General features: G+C 44.5%; 1 protein-coding gene across 4 annotated transcripts in view; it reads right to left on the bottom strand.

Moving 5' to 3' along the window:
- Window positions 1-710: 710 nt before the first annotated feature.
- LOC137273398 (putative protein-lysine deacylase ABHD14B) overlaps window positions 711-17,649 on the bottom strand; it is a 34,345-nt gene continuing 17,406 nt past the window's right edge. For 2 of the 4 annotated variants that reach the window (XM_067806054.1, XM_067806053.1), the window contains exons 4-6: window positions 5,275-5,510; window positions 3,827-4,063; window positions 711-1,545 (exon numbers count right to left, since the gene is read on the bottom strand). In XM_067806054.1, the coding sequence (XP_067662155.1) occupies window positions 3,872-4,063; window positions 5,275-5,510 (428 nt within the window). In that variant the 3' untranslated portion in view covers window positions 711-1,545; window positions 3,827-3,871. Of the gene's footprint in view, window positions 4,064-5,274; window positions 5,511-17,649 lie in introns of all 4 variants that reach the window. The other 2 variants (XM_067806052.1, XM_067806051.1) reach the window with 2 other exon arrangements.

The following is a 17,649-nucleotide window of genomic DNA, read 5'->3' as shown; positions in this document are numbered from 1 at the left end:
CATACCACCACCATATAGCTGGAATATTGCTGAGTGCTGCATAAAACTAAACTCACTCACTCACTCACTCCTATTAGGTTTAGAACATATCTAAGTCATACCACGATGGTTTCGGCTAGAAGCAGTCTTAGTACCCCCATGCTTGTCAAAAGCGGGGACTGATGGTTGATGCCGTCATCATATCACAATTGTATGGATACATGCTCATGATGTCAATCACTGAATTTTCTGGTCCAGTAGCAACGAACCACATCATATCTGTCAAAATTCCTGAGTGTGTTATCAAAAAACAAGCAAACAAAGCTTTCTTGAATGACAGTTTCCAACCGAATGCAAAGTCAAGTATTTGTTTTGATCATGAAAAAACAGATTCGGTTTGATTTGATGTCTAATTTCAGCAGCTTCTAAGACTCAACACAAATTGTTTTTGTGCATATGAGCGAACGGTACTGGTATTTGTCTCAAAGAAATTGGAACTTCAGTATGTGTGCTACTGTCACAGTGCCGCTTTACTCCATGATGGTATCCTTAGCAACCAGTTTACCTTACTCTCACCAACCAAATTCAGTTTGTCTTGCTGACAGTAGCTTAAAACCATATTCACTCAGTAACACACACAAAAAACAAATGCACATACACATATACATGTGTGTGTGTCTGTCTGTCTGTCTGTCTCTCCCCCATCTTAACATGCTCAGAGACAAAAGCACTTGATTATATACATTTATTGTTAACCAAAAACTCTTCATAATCATGATAACAACCACAACTAACAACATGACCAATTTTTTTGCCCAGCATTGATGAGTTCAGTGACTTCCATGCACAACTTAACACGGATATTCAATTCTGACGCTGTGCAGGCTCATAGCTGATCACTGTTTTATCCCAAGCTGAGCACCAAACCTGGTAACCACAAGTGCCATTGTTAAATGTCTGTTGGCATGGTTCAGTGGTGAGATGAACCATCAACTTCAAGCTATCCCAGCAGGTGCTCTATCCAGAAGACAACTGGGATAATGAGGAAAGTATAAAAAAAGCCCTGAATATAATACTCTTACCTCAAAGCATACAAAATTTGTATGGCAGAATCTGAACATGTTTAATTGTAATTGTAACATAAAATAACGTAATATCTTTTGAATATCTAAGGCAATGATCTTGCATCATCATCGATATCTCCTGGGTATACGTTCAGATAAATCTCCACTATATCCTGGATGCATCAGTGAGTTACCTCCCTTGACTGGCTTTTTATCCATTCAGATGTATAGAGTAGGAACTTTCGCGTACCAATCACACTCACTTTTGCTTTCTAAATAATCTGATTCAACTTGGCAACACAAATGATGCACAGGTACTCTGAAAGGGGCAGAAGGAGTTCTTGCATGTTTTGTAAACGTTTCGGGCCTGTCAAGTTGTCTGCATGATTCCCCCCAAATCTGAGTGACACTGCGAACAAACCTTCACAGCTGCGACCACTATCTTTGTTGACACTGGCAAGCTCAGATGTAATGGTGGCTTAACTGATTGAGAATGCGGAGCCTGTAAAGGGAGGTAATAAAATTATTAGGCCATAGACGCATCCAGGGTATAGTAGAGATTTAATGGAACATATACCCTGGAGATATCGAGGACAAATGATACATGTGAAGCCCAGATTACACTATATAGGCACAAGGCAAGTGGGTACAGATGCTTGGTAAGTGTCATAAACAAAACCATGATAATGTTACTATGGTAACTGTTGTCTCTAGGTACATTGAGATCACACTGTTGAGGAGACAAACATCTTGTGTCAGACAAAACCATGTTCCAGTAGGTCAATCTTACATCCAACTACAAGAAAATCATAATTAGCACATATACCATTAAAAAAAGTAGGGGGTATTGGATTTACAAGATTTAAATGCAAATGGTGAAGCCAAGGAGGAAACAGAGAATGGACAGAAAGTAATCGAAAATGTGACAATTTATTCCATTTCTTTGGAAATATTTCATCTGTAAGAGTATACTTTACTTTTTCTCATAAGCATTGGCACTGGTTAGTGGTATGCAAAACGGAACATCCACTTCTTATTTTGAATGGTATATATGTGAACATATGAAACACTAAATAAGGTAAAGGTAAATAAAATATAAACAAGCAACACAGCGTACAAAACTGTATGAACTGACAAATTGTGATAATTAATGGTGATTAAAATGATAGCATAACAGAAAAAAACCAACAAAAACATTGCAAGTGCCCAAGTCTGAAATCCTAATACATCAGCAGTTTCCATACAACCAAGACATTATTTACAAAATAAAGTTCTCACTACCCCAATGTGTTTTGTAATAAAGTATAATTTTGTTCTGAACTATTATAATTAAGGCATGAGGACCGTCCTTACAGTATACGTTCAGGTTAAATATCAGATTATTTTAATTACATCTGTGATTAATGTAAGCCATATGGGGCAATATGAACGTCACATTTTTACAATGAACATAAGATGAAGCCGACTGGTCAAATGACATTCCACGATTGCATTCTGGAAATGAAAACATAGCAAATGTTACCGTGTCCCTGGACAATTGTGAGGTGAACTATGAGGTGTTTAATCCAATGGAAAACATAAACATAATGTTTCCACCAGTGATGTCAGCAGAGTGATGCAACTGCAGAACCAAGAAAAGGGATACGGAGTGGTTTCCTGTAGCAGGCTGTATGAGGTGATGGCTACTAACATGCACCATGACATAGGTTTCATCGTGATGTAATGCAAAAGTGTTTGATTACGAGGGGGCAGACTACAATGACGCAGTGACGTCAAGGCATTGTGATGCAATGCAAAAAGAGCATATTATCATCTGATAAAATACTGTCAGTGCCTTTGATCTTTCACCAAAATATCTTAGAAATGGACTTCCTGACCTGCTGCCCAAACACACTGCTCAGTATACATCAACAAAACACACAACTTTCTCAACTTTCTACTGGATTAACTGATTCAAAAAATTAACAAAAAAACCCAAAAAACAATATGCCATCATGCCAGACTGAAAAACACATCATGGTTAAAAACATATACCACTGGAAAAGAAGTGCAAATGACTTGGGTTCAAGCCACCCCCGACTTGCTGTTCCTTAAAGCATCAAAACACAGTAATCAAAGTGTGCCATTATTGCCTGTGAAGGTTGTCCGAATAAATACACCTATATGAGTATGCCTTTGAAGATATGCCTGGGTATGGGTACACTGGTGTACTGGTAATTATGCCTGTGCAGGTGTGCCTGTTCAAGCATGCCTTAATAAGTATTCCTGTGTACACAGTCCTTCTGTAAGAGTGCCTGTGCAGCATGACTCTGAAAATATGCCTGTGTGGGTATGCTTGTGTAAGTGTTATTACTAGAATGACTGGTCAAATAGTCAGCATTTATGGTTGTGTATCTGTGCCAGTGCATGTAAGCTTGTGTTGGTAAGGATGTGTATCTATGCCAGTGCATTTAGGCTTGTGTTGGTATGCCTGTGTATCTATACAAGTGCATATAAGCTTGTGTTGGTAAGGATTTGTATCTATGCCAGTGCATTTAGGCTTGTGTTGGTATGCCTGTGTATCTATACAAATGCATGTAAGCTTGTGTTGGTAAGGATTTGTATCTATGCCAGAGCATTTAGGCTTGTGTTGGTATGCCTGTGTATCTATACTAGTACATGTAAGCTTGTGTTGGTATGCATGTATATCTATGCCAGTGCATTTAGGCTTGTGTTGGTATCCCTGTGTAAGTATGCCTGATGAAGTAAGCCTTTATTAGTGTTTGATAGTTGCACAAACTCACCTCAGACATTAAAACAACAAAAACATTCCCTCATAACAATAATGTTCACTTCTGAGCAGCAATAATCTTTAGGAAGTTGTACAGCAGTCTGTGGAAAAACGATGGGTTGTTGATGTAGGCTGCGTGACCGGCGTCAGGGACAACAAACGGCTTGCTGTTAGGAAGTTTGATCAGATCTTTGAGGCTACTTGTTCCTAAATTGGTATCATTTTCACCATAAACTATCATGGTTGGAATCTGAAATCAAGCACAGGAAAAATTAATAATATCAAAAGCATAACTGTATATGATTTTCTTAGAATTCTAATACACTGTAATAAAATTTCTTTTTCGCACCAATATGGATTCACAGACATGTTTCCTGGCTACATGTCATCTGCACATGCAAAACAAACAGGTTCTGTCATTCTTTTGTGGTATTCATTATTCTTACAGTTAATCGTCATGTTCATATACTGTAGTGGTTACTTCATTCTAATAAGATCTTGGCCCAAAAACATCACACCCTGATCGCTGGTGTTTCATCGATCGATTATCAAGGACGTAGACCGTGATGCAAATTTATTAACAGTGACCAGGCTGTGGTGCATTTGGATCAAGCTCAGGCGATTGGATGAATTAACTGTTCTGTACAATGTATGCATTCTGCATTCAAATTTCAAAAACCATGCAGGATTTTTTTTAATTTAAACAATTCTGTTCGAGACTGTCACGAGTGGGATCATACTACAGACTGACTGTAGTTGAAATTGAAGGTTCTAAACTCTGGGATGATGAGATCAGTGACGTCACCCTCTTGTTAGTTGTTGTATGTTGGAAACTAAAATCTATCATTTATCAGGGCGAGGTCAGACCAAAGTGCAACATTCACCAGAACTGTTTTTCAATACTTTTTGAGTTCCAATAATTGTGGAAGTACTTTCAAAAGATACTCTGTGATTGATTCAAATGTTTTATGATTTATTTGTCACCATGTTCATGAAAAGTTTTCATTATTTGCATTAAAAGAGTAAGCAAATGTTGGTTGATATTGAAGAAGATTTACATCCAGAGACAGACAGTTATATTTGCTAAACGTAGGCGTGGCTAAAATTGTAAATAGCCAATCAGGGAGTAGCTGTCAAAGCAGCTCAAAACTGTAGTTTAACTATACATTACACCACGGCTTTGATAAAAGGGACCACTGTCAGAGCATGGTACAAATCATCTTACCATCATGTAAACCATTTTACACCACTACCATTATTTATCTCATCATTCCATTAAGTCATTTCTTACTCTTTCTCTAATTTGTTGTTCTTACCTATCTATTTGTCTATTATCTTAGTCCTTGCTGAAATTTGATATGTTGAGATTCCACGTTTTTTTTTGTTCTGTGTGTTTTATGATGTTATCAAAATTACCCACTGGTAATAAAGTATTATGTTATCTAATCTAAGAACACCAACCTTGCTTTTGCTGTATGCTTCTGTGTATTGACCAGTGGCCACCGGGGCCACAGGTAGGTATCCACGACTCCTGTCTTCAGCTGTCTCTGGCTGATTAAACAGAAAGGGAAGGGAGAAGCCACCACTCATTGATGGGCTGACCACTACTGGACGGGTCATCTTCAGGGCCTTAACTAATGCATCTATGAAATCTCCTCGAGAGCTATCACCAAGAACATCCTGAGTTTTTCCATAGCCTGACGAGAAAAAATATATAAAATAAATACTTTTATCTATTTATTATGACAAATTAACATTTAGTACTTATTACCGTCACATTTCAACACCAACTTGGAAATTTTAACTATAAATTGTATATTCATATACTTGTCCTATCTCACATTATGCATCTCTCTTCCTCTCTTCAACCCAGTGTGGAAACATACGTTACGCATTATCCCACAGTTGACTGGAGGGCAGCAGATTACCCTCTGACACACTGTACAGGTGAGGATGCATTCCACAAGGAGGCCAAGAGTAGCACCAACTCCCAATATGCTACTTGTGATGGGTTGCTTCGGAAACCCCTTCGCTTACGCAGCACAAAAACTCTAGGGAGTGGGCATTCCAGAGTAAATGTGGTTTCAGCCGCAACTTTTGCTAAGCAAAAGTTTGGCAAGGAATGAACGCCGCCACCCCACGACCCCAGTGATTTGGCACGTCCCTGCTTCAAAACTACCCCCACAGACACACGATGGACGGCGGTGGAAGGAGCAGTAGCCTGGATGCTCAACTTGTATAACGTTCGGTACCGATCCCCCTACCAACCATGGTGAGAAAGGACCTAGGAGCGAATGCTTCGAAAACCGTAAGGTAATCGGAATTCAACGCCTCACTGACATGATTGCTCAAAAAGCAGAGATCAATAAGCGCAGTATCGATCATCTCGGCACATGTACAAGACTGCCTGTCTGTCCAGCCATGGGTATGAAAGTGCACCATGCCCTAGTTCCCTAGGAGAGAACGATCTAGCCCATTGAACAGAGTACATACGATATGGATAACATCGATATAATTTATTATGTACATAGCAAGACCGAGAATGCGGAAATGCTTATCTGCGTGGATGGGTCGATGACACCTGCTGCGCCAGGACCAATGGACCAAATTGACGAAGACCTTTGACTTCCGTTACTGATTCATCCCTGATGCTCTGGAAGCTGTCGAAAGTGGGATGAAGAGCCTCTTCGTAGTCTGCGCCGGTCCATAGAGGCGGCTAAGTATATCCTTACTGCCCAAAGTGGGCACAAGGATAAATCCTCAGTGTCTTCTGGACCCAAGTTAGATGACAGCAGAGGGATACTGAAGGCATGATCCGACTGTGCTGGTAACTGGTTCTTGGCAAGGAAATCCCGCCTTAAGCCTAGTAACAGTCTAGCATGTGCCCGTGAAACATCCAACGCATGTAACTCAGATATATGTGCGACTGTAGCCAAGGCCAGAGGGAAGAAGCTCTTGAACGTGACATGCTCAAAACCTTTCCCAGTCAATAGTTCATATTTATTCGATGTAAGATGAGCCAAGACAACAGACAAATCCCAAGCTGGTGCTCGAAACTTCTGTGATTGATCCACCAATTTATACGACCTCAACAGAGACTGGAGCTCGGGGACAGTAGACATCTTTACTCTGCCGCTGCAATACCTGTGTTAAGTGTGGCTAAGCAGCTAGATAACGTAGCACCCTTTAACTTCCTAGCAGACCGTAGGTGTTGAAGATACTCTGCAACCATCTGCGGCAAATGCTGTCTTGGGAGACATAATGCCCTTCCCTCTGCAATACAATTCAAAATTCCACTTGTCATCATGAAGCGACCTCGTGGATGTACAATGTGCTGTAGTAATGGCAGTAGCAACACGTTTAGAATAACCCTTGGTCGGTAATGACCCATGCCTGCAGAGAGAGCGTTAGTGGAGACCAGTGTGTTTGATCAGAGTGCGGATGCGCCAGTAGATCTGACCGAACAGGAAGTGGTACGAGAGTAACTCCAAAAGCTCCTACCATTGCCTGAGTGTCCTGGGCTGAGACAAGGCAAGGGGAATCAGACGTAACATCTTGTCGAACCTCTCCCTCGGCACAAAAAGTTTGCTGGCCTGAGTGTCGAATACTGCCCCAATGAACTGCAGACGGCATGTAGGGATGAGTTTCGACTTCTTAAGATTCACCTACTCAGAATGCCAGCGTCGTTCCGAGCTTGGATGCAATCGTCTATGTAAGCCTCAAACACAATTCCCCTGCGAGGCAGAAACTTGGTGATCGGCCTCATGACCCATGTGAATAACCACAGAGCCGAAGACATTCCAAACGGGAGCACACGCCATTGGTAGTGAATGCCCTGGAACATGAATCGCAGAAACTTCCGATGTATCTGGCAAATCAGAACGTGCAAGTAGGCGTCCTGCAACTCCAGACTGACCACAAAATCTCCCGTTTTGATAATAGTCTTGAGCAATGCTACAGACACCATTCGAAAGTGAGGTCTGTAGGTACTGCTTGTTGAACGCCTTCTTGTTGAATATTAGTCTCAGCTTGTCTGAGTCTTTCTTCGTAACCATAAAATAGGGGAATAAAACCTTGGATTCACTGGCATTGCCCCTAAAGACTCTTTTCCAGTAAGGTGGCTCATGACACTTGTAACTGTTGAGTCAGGTAGGATCTTTGCACCGGTGATCTGGTCCAGGGAGGCTTCCCCACAATGATACCCGCTGGACAGAATGGACATCACGAATGGATCTTCGTCCAATTCGCTGCATAAATCCCCAATCTTCCTCCAATGGGAGAAGGCTGATGGAGGCAGAAGAACCCAGTCTGGCTCTGATGTCCTTGAGTCACTGCTTGGCTGTCTTCCTGGGGTCAGCCTGGCCAGATCCCCATTGGGTCTAGGTGCATCACCTGATCGCCTCTGTCGATTTGTATGTCCCCTGTTACTTCTGCCTTGAAAGGATTAATTGACACTTGCACTCAAATCCGGATTGGAGGGCTCATACCAGGAAGATGGATGCTGTTTTACAGACTCCTCCATCTGCAATCTCTGGTACTTCAAAAGCTCCACAGACACCTGCAGGTGTGTGTCTTGGCTCACCTTGCTAGCCACTTCCCTAATAGCGCTGTTGAAGAGCATCCTGCCCAGCCATGATTGACAGAATAGGTCCGTACAAAATCTGTCTTCCCACGACGACAATTACAACAGACCCCTCCTGCGCATGGCTGTCAAATACGAAAGGAAATGAGCAATCAACTCCAAAATGCAGTTGAATTGTTCCTGTAGCAAATCCATCGCTGCCCTGATATAAGCTTGTTGGTGTGTACAAGCATGTTGCAGTGCCATGGCTACTCCCTCATGTTCAAGGGTGCCAAAATCTTCCTAATTGTCCCATCCAAGTGACTCAGCTCTCAGTCTTCTACCATAAATTGAGAATAGGACCTCTACTTCGAATTCAGAAGTGAAATATCATCATCAACTGGCAGGGATGTGATCAACAATGAGAACCCATGGACATGCGCCGCAGACAGGTTGAAACAAGGTGAGTTAAAACCATCCTTAATCTTCCTCAAATTGGTGAATGGTGCATCCAACAAAGTAACCAACAGAGAAATGCATGGCCTAGGAGGGAACATAATCAAACCAAAATTGCCAGCCTTCATGATAAAAGTAGACAATGTATCATCGGAAGACGTATTATGCTGAAATTGTAGTTTGTCAACGATCCACACAAGCAGTGTGGACGTATTAACCGCATCAAAACTCCCATCAGAACTCAAAGAACCGTTTGATGACGGAGACGGTGTAGCCAATCGCCGAAGTTTAGCCAACTCATGAGACATTGTAGCCTGTGACATGGCTACAGGCAATGAGACGGGAGTCGCCGGATCCTGACGCTGAAGCGCCGCAGCAACTCATAATAAAAAATCGTCAAAGTCCATGGGCTGTGATGTAACTGCTTCCAATCCCGGAACCCATGAAACTGGTTAGCTAGGTGCAGCAGTCAAATGCGGTACACCATATGTTGCTCCCATACTTAACACCTGAACACCCTATCCAACATTGTGGGTAACCCCAATGAACAGCGCTGACGTAAGCACATGAGTAGTATATACAATGGGGGTTCTAAAACACTTTCAAGAAAAGTCTCTACAAAGCCTTATTTACTAAATAAGGCTTTGGTTGGGCCCTTAGCTCTTGCTACTATTACCCCTACTACTTAACGTGTGTTGGAGGTAACACTGTGCCTATGTCATGTTTATATCGATGAAACAGTTTAACGTGAACCGCCTATGATCTCTTTGGTGTTCATAATAAAGGCTTGCTGGGCTTTTTGTATCCCCTGTTCTATGTACTTTTTTTTCTCGTCCTCGCTGATAGCAGACTTACGAGACTTGGACCGAATATCTTGTTTCATTCCGTTATATTTTGTGAGTTCAGAGAGGATTGAACGAAACTCCTCTTCTGAGATCTTACTATCAGAGAGTGCCGTGGAAATACGCTCACTCACTGTGTTGAGCTTTGCTTCGGCCAGAACCCTGATCTCGTCATGTTTCAATGCCTTACGATGCAGTCTGCGTGATACCAACTTAAGCGCCAACCCTAACACCCCCGCTATCCCAGCTGTTATTTCAAAACCTAGCACTATAGGTGCAGCCACGATGGTAGCCAACAACCCAACGCCTGCCGCCCCTAGTCCCATGCTGGTTGCCATAAGGGTAGTGTCAGCCCCGTCCACGATATTGAAAGCTCTATTGTACTTCTTACATAGTGCTTTCCGCGTGTCACGGTCTTGTTCTAGTTGACGTTTCACATCACATAACTGCCTCAAGCAGAACCCATCTACGGTTTCCAACGTCTTCGCTACTTCCTCTACGACTGGGTACAGACCCATCCTATAATATATATTATGAAAGATATTTTAATTGGGTTTCAGTTAATAGTCCATAAGTGAATTTGAAGTCTATAAGGTCTATACCACTATTCAGGGTAATAGGTGAGAGGTTAATAGACTTTCCTGTTGTAATAAAAACCCCACTGAGGCTTATTAAGCGGTTTATATGACCCGGGGTATCCCGTTGTATAACAATACGACAATGTTGACCTAGGTGTTCGTCATACCAGTGTATTGACACCCCGGGTACAATTTGGTGTACTCTTGAGTTGTTTTCATTGCTTAAATAAAAGAAGACTTCTATGATGAGTGTGGAAGGGGAAAATATCTCAACAATATTTACTATATTACTCAAATGATTGCTAAATGTTAATTTATTTTTTCCTACAGACCTTAAACTATTTACGGAATTAATAGATATCATGAATCCCCTCTCCGGAATGATGAAATCCCCGATCCAGCTACCGTTGTTACTAATCTTAGAGATCCACTGATTTTCGTCCATTGTGATATAAGGTGAGGCGAGTGTTAAGTTGATCTTCCATTTGGGCTCTTTAAAATCTGATAACGACACCCGTCTGTACACGTTGTCTTTGAAGTGCAGGATATATAAGGCGTCTTCCTCACCAGGCTGATCGAATCCCTCCGTATCTCCTAGGTCGTTAAGCGTAGTGTTGGGTCGATGACTGGTCATTATTATACTATTACGATATAATTTCCAACTGGTTTTTTGATAATAGTTCAGGGGTGAACTTCATACCCATGAAGTGTATGTTGGCAGGCAGGAAGATATTGGTTAGTGATATCTCGTTTTCCACGATCACGTTGACCCCCTGCAGACTGGTGTTGGAGTCGGAACCCACCCGCACGTAAACGTTGCAAACTCGATACTGGTGTCGTTTCACCCACCCGAGTTTGATCCCCTTCACGATCTCAACATCATTCCCCGATGGTTCCCCTAGGTAGACTTTGATGATCAGTGTTGAGTTTGCCGGTAGACTCTCTAGTATAGTGACCACGCCTTCGAATTCAGACACCAACTGCAATTTCACGTTTTGTATGGTCCGTTTACTCGTTAGCATGTGGGCTGCCATAGTGTTGAGTGGGCTGATGACTATGCTACGTCTCTGAGTTGGGACGTAAGCCACGAGCAGGGTTCCATTGTTCACGACTTTGTTTAGGTGGTTGTCTTTGTTATCCGTGAACACGTAGGGAGAGACGAGTCTAATATTGAGAAACCAGTCGTCGTTATCGGGTAACAACACCCACTTGTCATCTTCGGTGAAGACGAGCATATATGGTTTGTTTTGGACCACGGTAGTGCTCTCAACATCGTCTAAGTCGAACAGTTTACCCCCGAACGATGGGTATATTATCCAGTTATTATTACCGGTGTTGACAAGGGCGTACATAGTGTTGACTTTTGCTCTTGCGGTATCTACTATATCACTTAGGGCTCCACCAGAGGTGACTTCAACGCGTTTGTAAATGTTGTTTTTCAGTTGCAAGGCGTACGATGTACCATCTACGCGTGTCTCCGAGGTCGGAGATCCCGATATTGACGCATTTTTTCACTCCGGGCCCTTGTGCGCTGGTCATTTTACATGAAGCGTTAAGCTGAGGTATCCTATATTTACAGGATTATGATTTATATCTAACACCGATATTGTCAGCTCAGGTATGTTGCCCTGGGTTAATCTCTTATACTGCCGTGGTGAAAACGACTCGGTTCTACCGTCGTTGTATTTCTCAGTTTTCACCGGCACTGCTCTCAGTATAGTGGAAGGGTGACCTCCTTGAATGTTGTACGTTGTGCTCACCTGACCGAGATGAATGTACAGCTCTCGGTACGGTACTAGATCGGGTAACTTCGTGCCTGTGACGGTTGTTGTTGGTTTTATCTCGTCAGGAGACATACCGAGTATCCTCGCTAATGGTCGGCCGAGCCTCAATGAGGTTCTTCCGTTGTTGATTAACACCACTGTACCGTTTGAGTCGTTCATCTTGAGTTCGGCTCCAAGGGGTTTGAAGACCTCGTCGTTTAGAGAGCACACGCTGTAGTAGCCGTCAGTTATCTGGCTGCGAGTTCCACTGACGAACAGCTTATTGTTGCTGACGTTGATGTTAGTCCATTGCGGTAGGTAGGTGATATCGCAGAGTGCGACTTCGAGTTGGCCTGACGTGTTATCGATCGCGTGCGTCAGCTGAACGGCCTCACCGCTCGTTATTCCTGGAAGTGTTATGTACATGTTAGAGTATATATGCTCATTATATAAGAGTTTTAAAATGTTGTTTTACCCTAAACTGGATGTAGATTTCTCCCCCATGAAGATCGTGGTTGCTCCTGGGTTGTATTTCAATGCCCAGCTTTTAGATGTGTTCGATAAGTATAAGCTTTCGGTGACTAACATCAAGGCAGTCCACGCTTGGTTCAACAACCCTATGCAGTTCTGGCAGAATCAATTAAACTTTGCCGTGTGGTGCGCTACAACGGGGTGTGGTGTGACATTGACCGACACTCGGCGTGGACCGCTGAGTCAGTCTGTGTTCAAGTTCCACGTGTACTACCAGGTCAGACGTATCCTTAAAGAGATCAGCGCCCCCCTCCCACAGGACAAAGCGTGGGACGCAACAAACAACCCGTACGATAGACGGGTCTACGAACGTATTTGCAATGAATTCGAAATAAGCCCGAAGACGGATTGGCGTTTGCCGGGGCTGAACCACGGGTTGGGTATTCCTTACAGCGATGGGCTCTCAGTAAAAGCATTTAAGAAAGATTTACTAACAAACTTTATGAAACGAAAAATGTTTAGTACTGAGAATTTGTTCCATGCATTAGATGATATTGTTCCTAAACCTACCAAATATGGACCAAAACCAGTGAAAGATGCAAGTGATGATTTAGTGAAACGAGGTATACTTAGGCAGGACTTTGCTTTATCGAGTAATGAATGGAGGGATGATCGTATGGACTTTGAAGGTGGTGTTGCTTTCACAATCCAGAAAGTGGAGCAGTCAACCGCAGACAGGTGGAAAATGTTTATGCTGGACACGTCGAAAGGATTCACTCGTGCCGGGGTAGTCAGGTTGAACGACTCGATTCGAACGTACGTGTGGGCGCTGTTGGGTGCGCAGTCGATGACGCGTTCCAACATCATCGGTAAGGGAACTGCTTTCGACGCTCAGACACAGTTCGTTTCCAACGTTGAGGATGCTATCAATTCTCCAGTTGATCTCCCGCGGGCCATCGACCGTTACCAAAACGTGTTAGAATACGCCAGATCGAAAGTCAATTACGTGTTCGGCGTGGGGCTGTACATGGCTCCGAGTGATATGCAACTGAGAGTAAAAAAAGTGGTGGGTTATAACAACAAAATAGTCATAGCCACGGCGGATCAAAAGTTGGGTATCAACCCCGATATTAACACCACCTATATCCCACACATCCCACCACGTGAAACGGGTATAGTGGCGTCACCCCCCGAGTCTAAAGTTCATTTGGGGGTACCCCCCATACACCCCCATATTCATGTGGGGGTACCCCCCACACCCCCCTATCAGCAGCATATTGATAATAAAACGGCCCTGATGGTTGGTGGGGTAGCTTTGGGACTTATTTGGTTAAAGATTTCTTAGCCGCTACGTACACCAGACCCGCCACGGCGACGATGGCTGCCCACAGGTTTTGACTGAGCCACGTGGCAGTTTTAGCCAGAGCGCCCAACAACCACGAGACGACGCTGCCCAGGATGCCGGGAAGGGCTTCGGCGGCTTTACCAGCCAGTTTAGCTAGGCGTTCCCCGAGTTTTTTTATCCAGTCTTTAACACCACCGCCGCCGGCAGGTGTGGGAGTTCCCCCGCCGCCGGCAGGCCCCCCTGTCAGTGACACCACCAGGGTTGATATGATGAAACCCAATGCAGTCAGAATGCTGGCGATGGTGATACCTTGCTCCCGGAACAATATCCGAATCCTGTCTGCTAACGTGGTGTCTCGGTAGAGGACTTGATTGATGGTTTCCCGCACACGGTTGGTCTGGGATCGAAGCTTTTCTTTGTAGCCAGACGCTGTCTCCAGCCAGACCTGCCTTTCCTCTTCCAAATTACGTATTCGTTCCTCGAGGGTGGCTTTCAGAGACTCGTCCTCAGTTTCACCGAGTTTGGTCTTTTCACGGGCGATGTGGTCGTCTATCTCACTCACTTTGGCCGTGCTTTTCCAGAGCTGACCACGAATGGTTTGCATCAACAGGTCCAACCCCTTCAGTTCCCGAAAGGTAATTTCGAGGCCCGGGAAGGGCTTGTTCTTGTAGTCGTCCAACACCTTTTCAATATCATAAGTCATGTTTTGAACCGATGTGGCGTCCCTGATGCCTTCCAGATCTTGACGGGTCTTCGGAGGAATCTTAGGTCGCGCGCCACCGTAATTTGTGAAACCTAGTTCCTTGCGGACAAAGTTAATCTTATGGTCTCTTCTCAGTGTTGATAAAGCAAGCGGTTCTCTCGTTGTTTGATGAAAGAGATCGATCTCCGGGTGATCCTTCAAACGCAGCGTGCCCTCGCTATCAACAAAAAACTTGGAATAGACTCGCCCCAACGGCTTGATTTTGTCTCTCTTTTCAACTGCGTTGTAATAATCGTTGACGGCGCCCTTCACGAGTGTGTCAACTTGCGAGACAGCCGGCTGTAGGCTGAATGAGGTCTCCTGATCGGCCTCTGTATCATCCATAGTATCATCCCACATCTCCCTCATAGGTATGTCTACATCCATTATTTAGTATTAAAAATATATTTCGTTTATATATAACAATGTACGGCAGAAAATTAGATCCTTTCAGAAGATTGAGAGAGCCATTAGGAGCCAGAGCCGTGCGCCAGTCGGTGACCATCACCAACAATCCCAGCAAGATAGACCAGAATCAAACTCTGCTTTTTAGATTTCCAAACCTTGGTGAGAATGACCTTATTGTACCAGGCACTGTTCGACTGGCGTTCAATATCACGTTGACCTCCAACAACGATAAACGCGAGCTAGTGCGGAACGTGGGGCGAGCCATCATCAAGAAAACGACCGTCAAGATCAGCGGTAACGAGGTGCTGAGCATCGACGACAGCGACGTGTTTCACTGCTACAGGGATCTCTGGAAAAGCGAGGGAGAACGAGTTAATGATGTGTACCAGGGTATCAGCAAATCAACCCGGGCGCGCATAGGGTATGTCTTCACGCAAGACCAGCAAGACAAGCTATCGGACGGTGAAAAGGCCATCGCTCGAGCATACGGGAATCGATTCTGCGTGCCGCTCGACTTCGAGTTGCTCACGGGACACGCGCCGTTTTACCAGGCCGCGCTGGGTGATAGGCTCGAATACGAGCTCACGTTTAACGACTATAGCAAAGTAGTGCGTACGCCGAATGGTGATGAGGCCAGTTATGCCATAGACAACATCTCTCTGGAGTTCGACATGGTCACTAGCCCGGAGCTGGCCAGGCAGGTTCGAAGCCAGTACTCTGGGAAGATGGCTATCCTGTACGATCGCGTACTGAGGCATAGATCAGTCGTGCGAGATAAGAGCGACACTGTGTGGAATATCAACCTGAACGTGCCGGCGCGATCGATGAAAGGTATCCTGGTCATCCCCGTGGAGTATTACGATCCATTCCGGAGGGACAGTGAGAAGTTTTTCAACCCCGAGATTGAAAAGGTGGAAGTGACCATCGAGGGCGTGCCCAACCAGCTGTTCAGTCATGGTATGAGACCACACCAGCAGTGGGATGAGATAAAAAAGCTACCAGTGGGGGATTATATAACAAAGGACCTGGACCTCGGCTCCGTGCAGATTGGTGAATACCTGACCACCAAGTACGCCCTCTGGTTGGACATGCGATCCACGGATGATGATAAACTGCACGGTAGCGGGCGCCGTATAGATAACGGCAGCGAAGGGATAACCATCCAGATTACTAAGAAGGCTCAACCCGCTGGTAAGTTGAAATTATATCTGTACGTTATTATGGACGCGCAACTTAATATAGACAATGGGAGATTCGTGCAAGCCATCTACTAGTGGGGGAACCCGGGGGTACCCACAACTGCCCACTGACCCACACTGCGCCATAGTGTGCGGGCAGACTGGCTGTGGGAAGACCGTTTTCGTGTTGGATATGTTGGAGAGTTACTACAAGGATGTGTTCGATAACATCGTTATCATGTGCCCTACTCAGAGCATGAATAAAACGTATGCGCGGCCTTGGGTGATGACGGACCCGGACGTACACAAAATCGACCCTGGAACACACCTGCAGGACTGGTAGAAAGCTCTTCACGAGAAATTTAAAGGGGAACCGACGCTGTTCATACTGGACGACTGCAGCGCTAATCGCGAGATAACAAAAAAGAGAGACATGCTATCGTACCTGGCCTTCTCCGGCCGGCATGCAAATCACAGCGTCTGGGTGCTAACGCAGAAGTTCAACTCGGTGTTGAAAGACCTCAGGGAGCAGACGCGATGGGTGGCCTTATTTCACTGCAAGGACAGGGATTCGTTCGAGGAGTGTTTGAGAGAGAACGATGTGATGAGTAAATTAGAACGGGAACGGGTGAAGAAACAGCTCGCTGAAACTAAACACGCTAAGCTCGTGCTCAAGACCGATCAACCAGTAGCATATAGAGTGTGCTAAAGCTAAGCAAAGCTAAGCAAAGCTAAGCAAAGCTAAGCAAAGCTAAGCATATAGCTATGATATTTGAAGTATTTGTCGTGTGCAACTTAACCTTCATTTCTCTGTGTTTTGTCTGCATCGGGTATTATATAGTTAAAACTAAATCTTACTTGTTATATTATGAGATGGAGTGTGAGGAATTGCTCGAACAGTTGGGGGTCTCCCCCACGCCGCCGGCAGGCCCCACTGATGATAAGCGAGAGAAACTGGTGGCGTTGGCTGTTGGCGGCAAAGCCAAACATTACTTTGGAGACTACACTCCGGATAAAATTCACAAAATGTCAGCCGAAGAAATCGATAAGCTGTACGCTAGATACGAGTCCCGGCTCGGAGCAGAAATGACAAAGACAATAGGATCGGCTATGACCCAGATATACACCGGTATTGTGTCATACTTCCTTCCCATTCCACCAGAGCGCCGACTTTACCTGTGGGAGGACCTCGAGAAAGACCCTTTTATCGAACACGCCGTGAGCTCTATCAGCTGCGAGCTGTACCACAAATATGGTATGTTGTTGGCTCCAGTGACGGCGGCGATTATCACGGCAAAACATTGTCAATTTGAGAGAAAGAATAATAATAATAGTATAGATGGCCGAGGTGACGGTGGAGACCCCTCCCGAGGTGAGGGAAGTGACCCCAGTGGAAACAGTGGAGACCAGGGTACCCCCTTCAGTGGAGGTACCCCCAACAGTAACCAGACAGAAGAATCCTAAGAGAGTAGCTGCCGGTAAAAAACGGTGG

The sequence above is a fragment of the Haliotis asinina genome, chromosome 2 (assembly GCF_037392515.1).
Source record: "Haliotis asinina isolate JCU_RB_2024 chromosome 2, JCU_Hal_asi_v2, whole genome shotgun sequence".
In the NCBI taxonomy this organism is placed as follows: domain Eukaryota; kingdom Metazoa; phylum Mollusca; class Gastropoda; order Lepetellida; family Haliotidae; genus Haliotis; species Haliotis asinina.
Note: the sequence above shows the minus strand (reverse complement) of the source record. Positions and strands in the feature narration are given on the sequence as shown.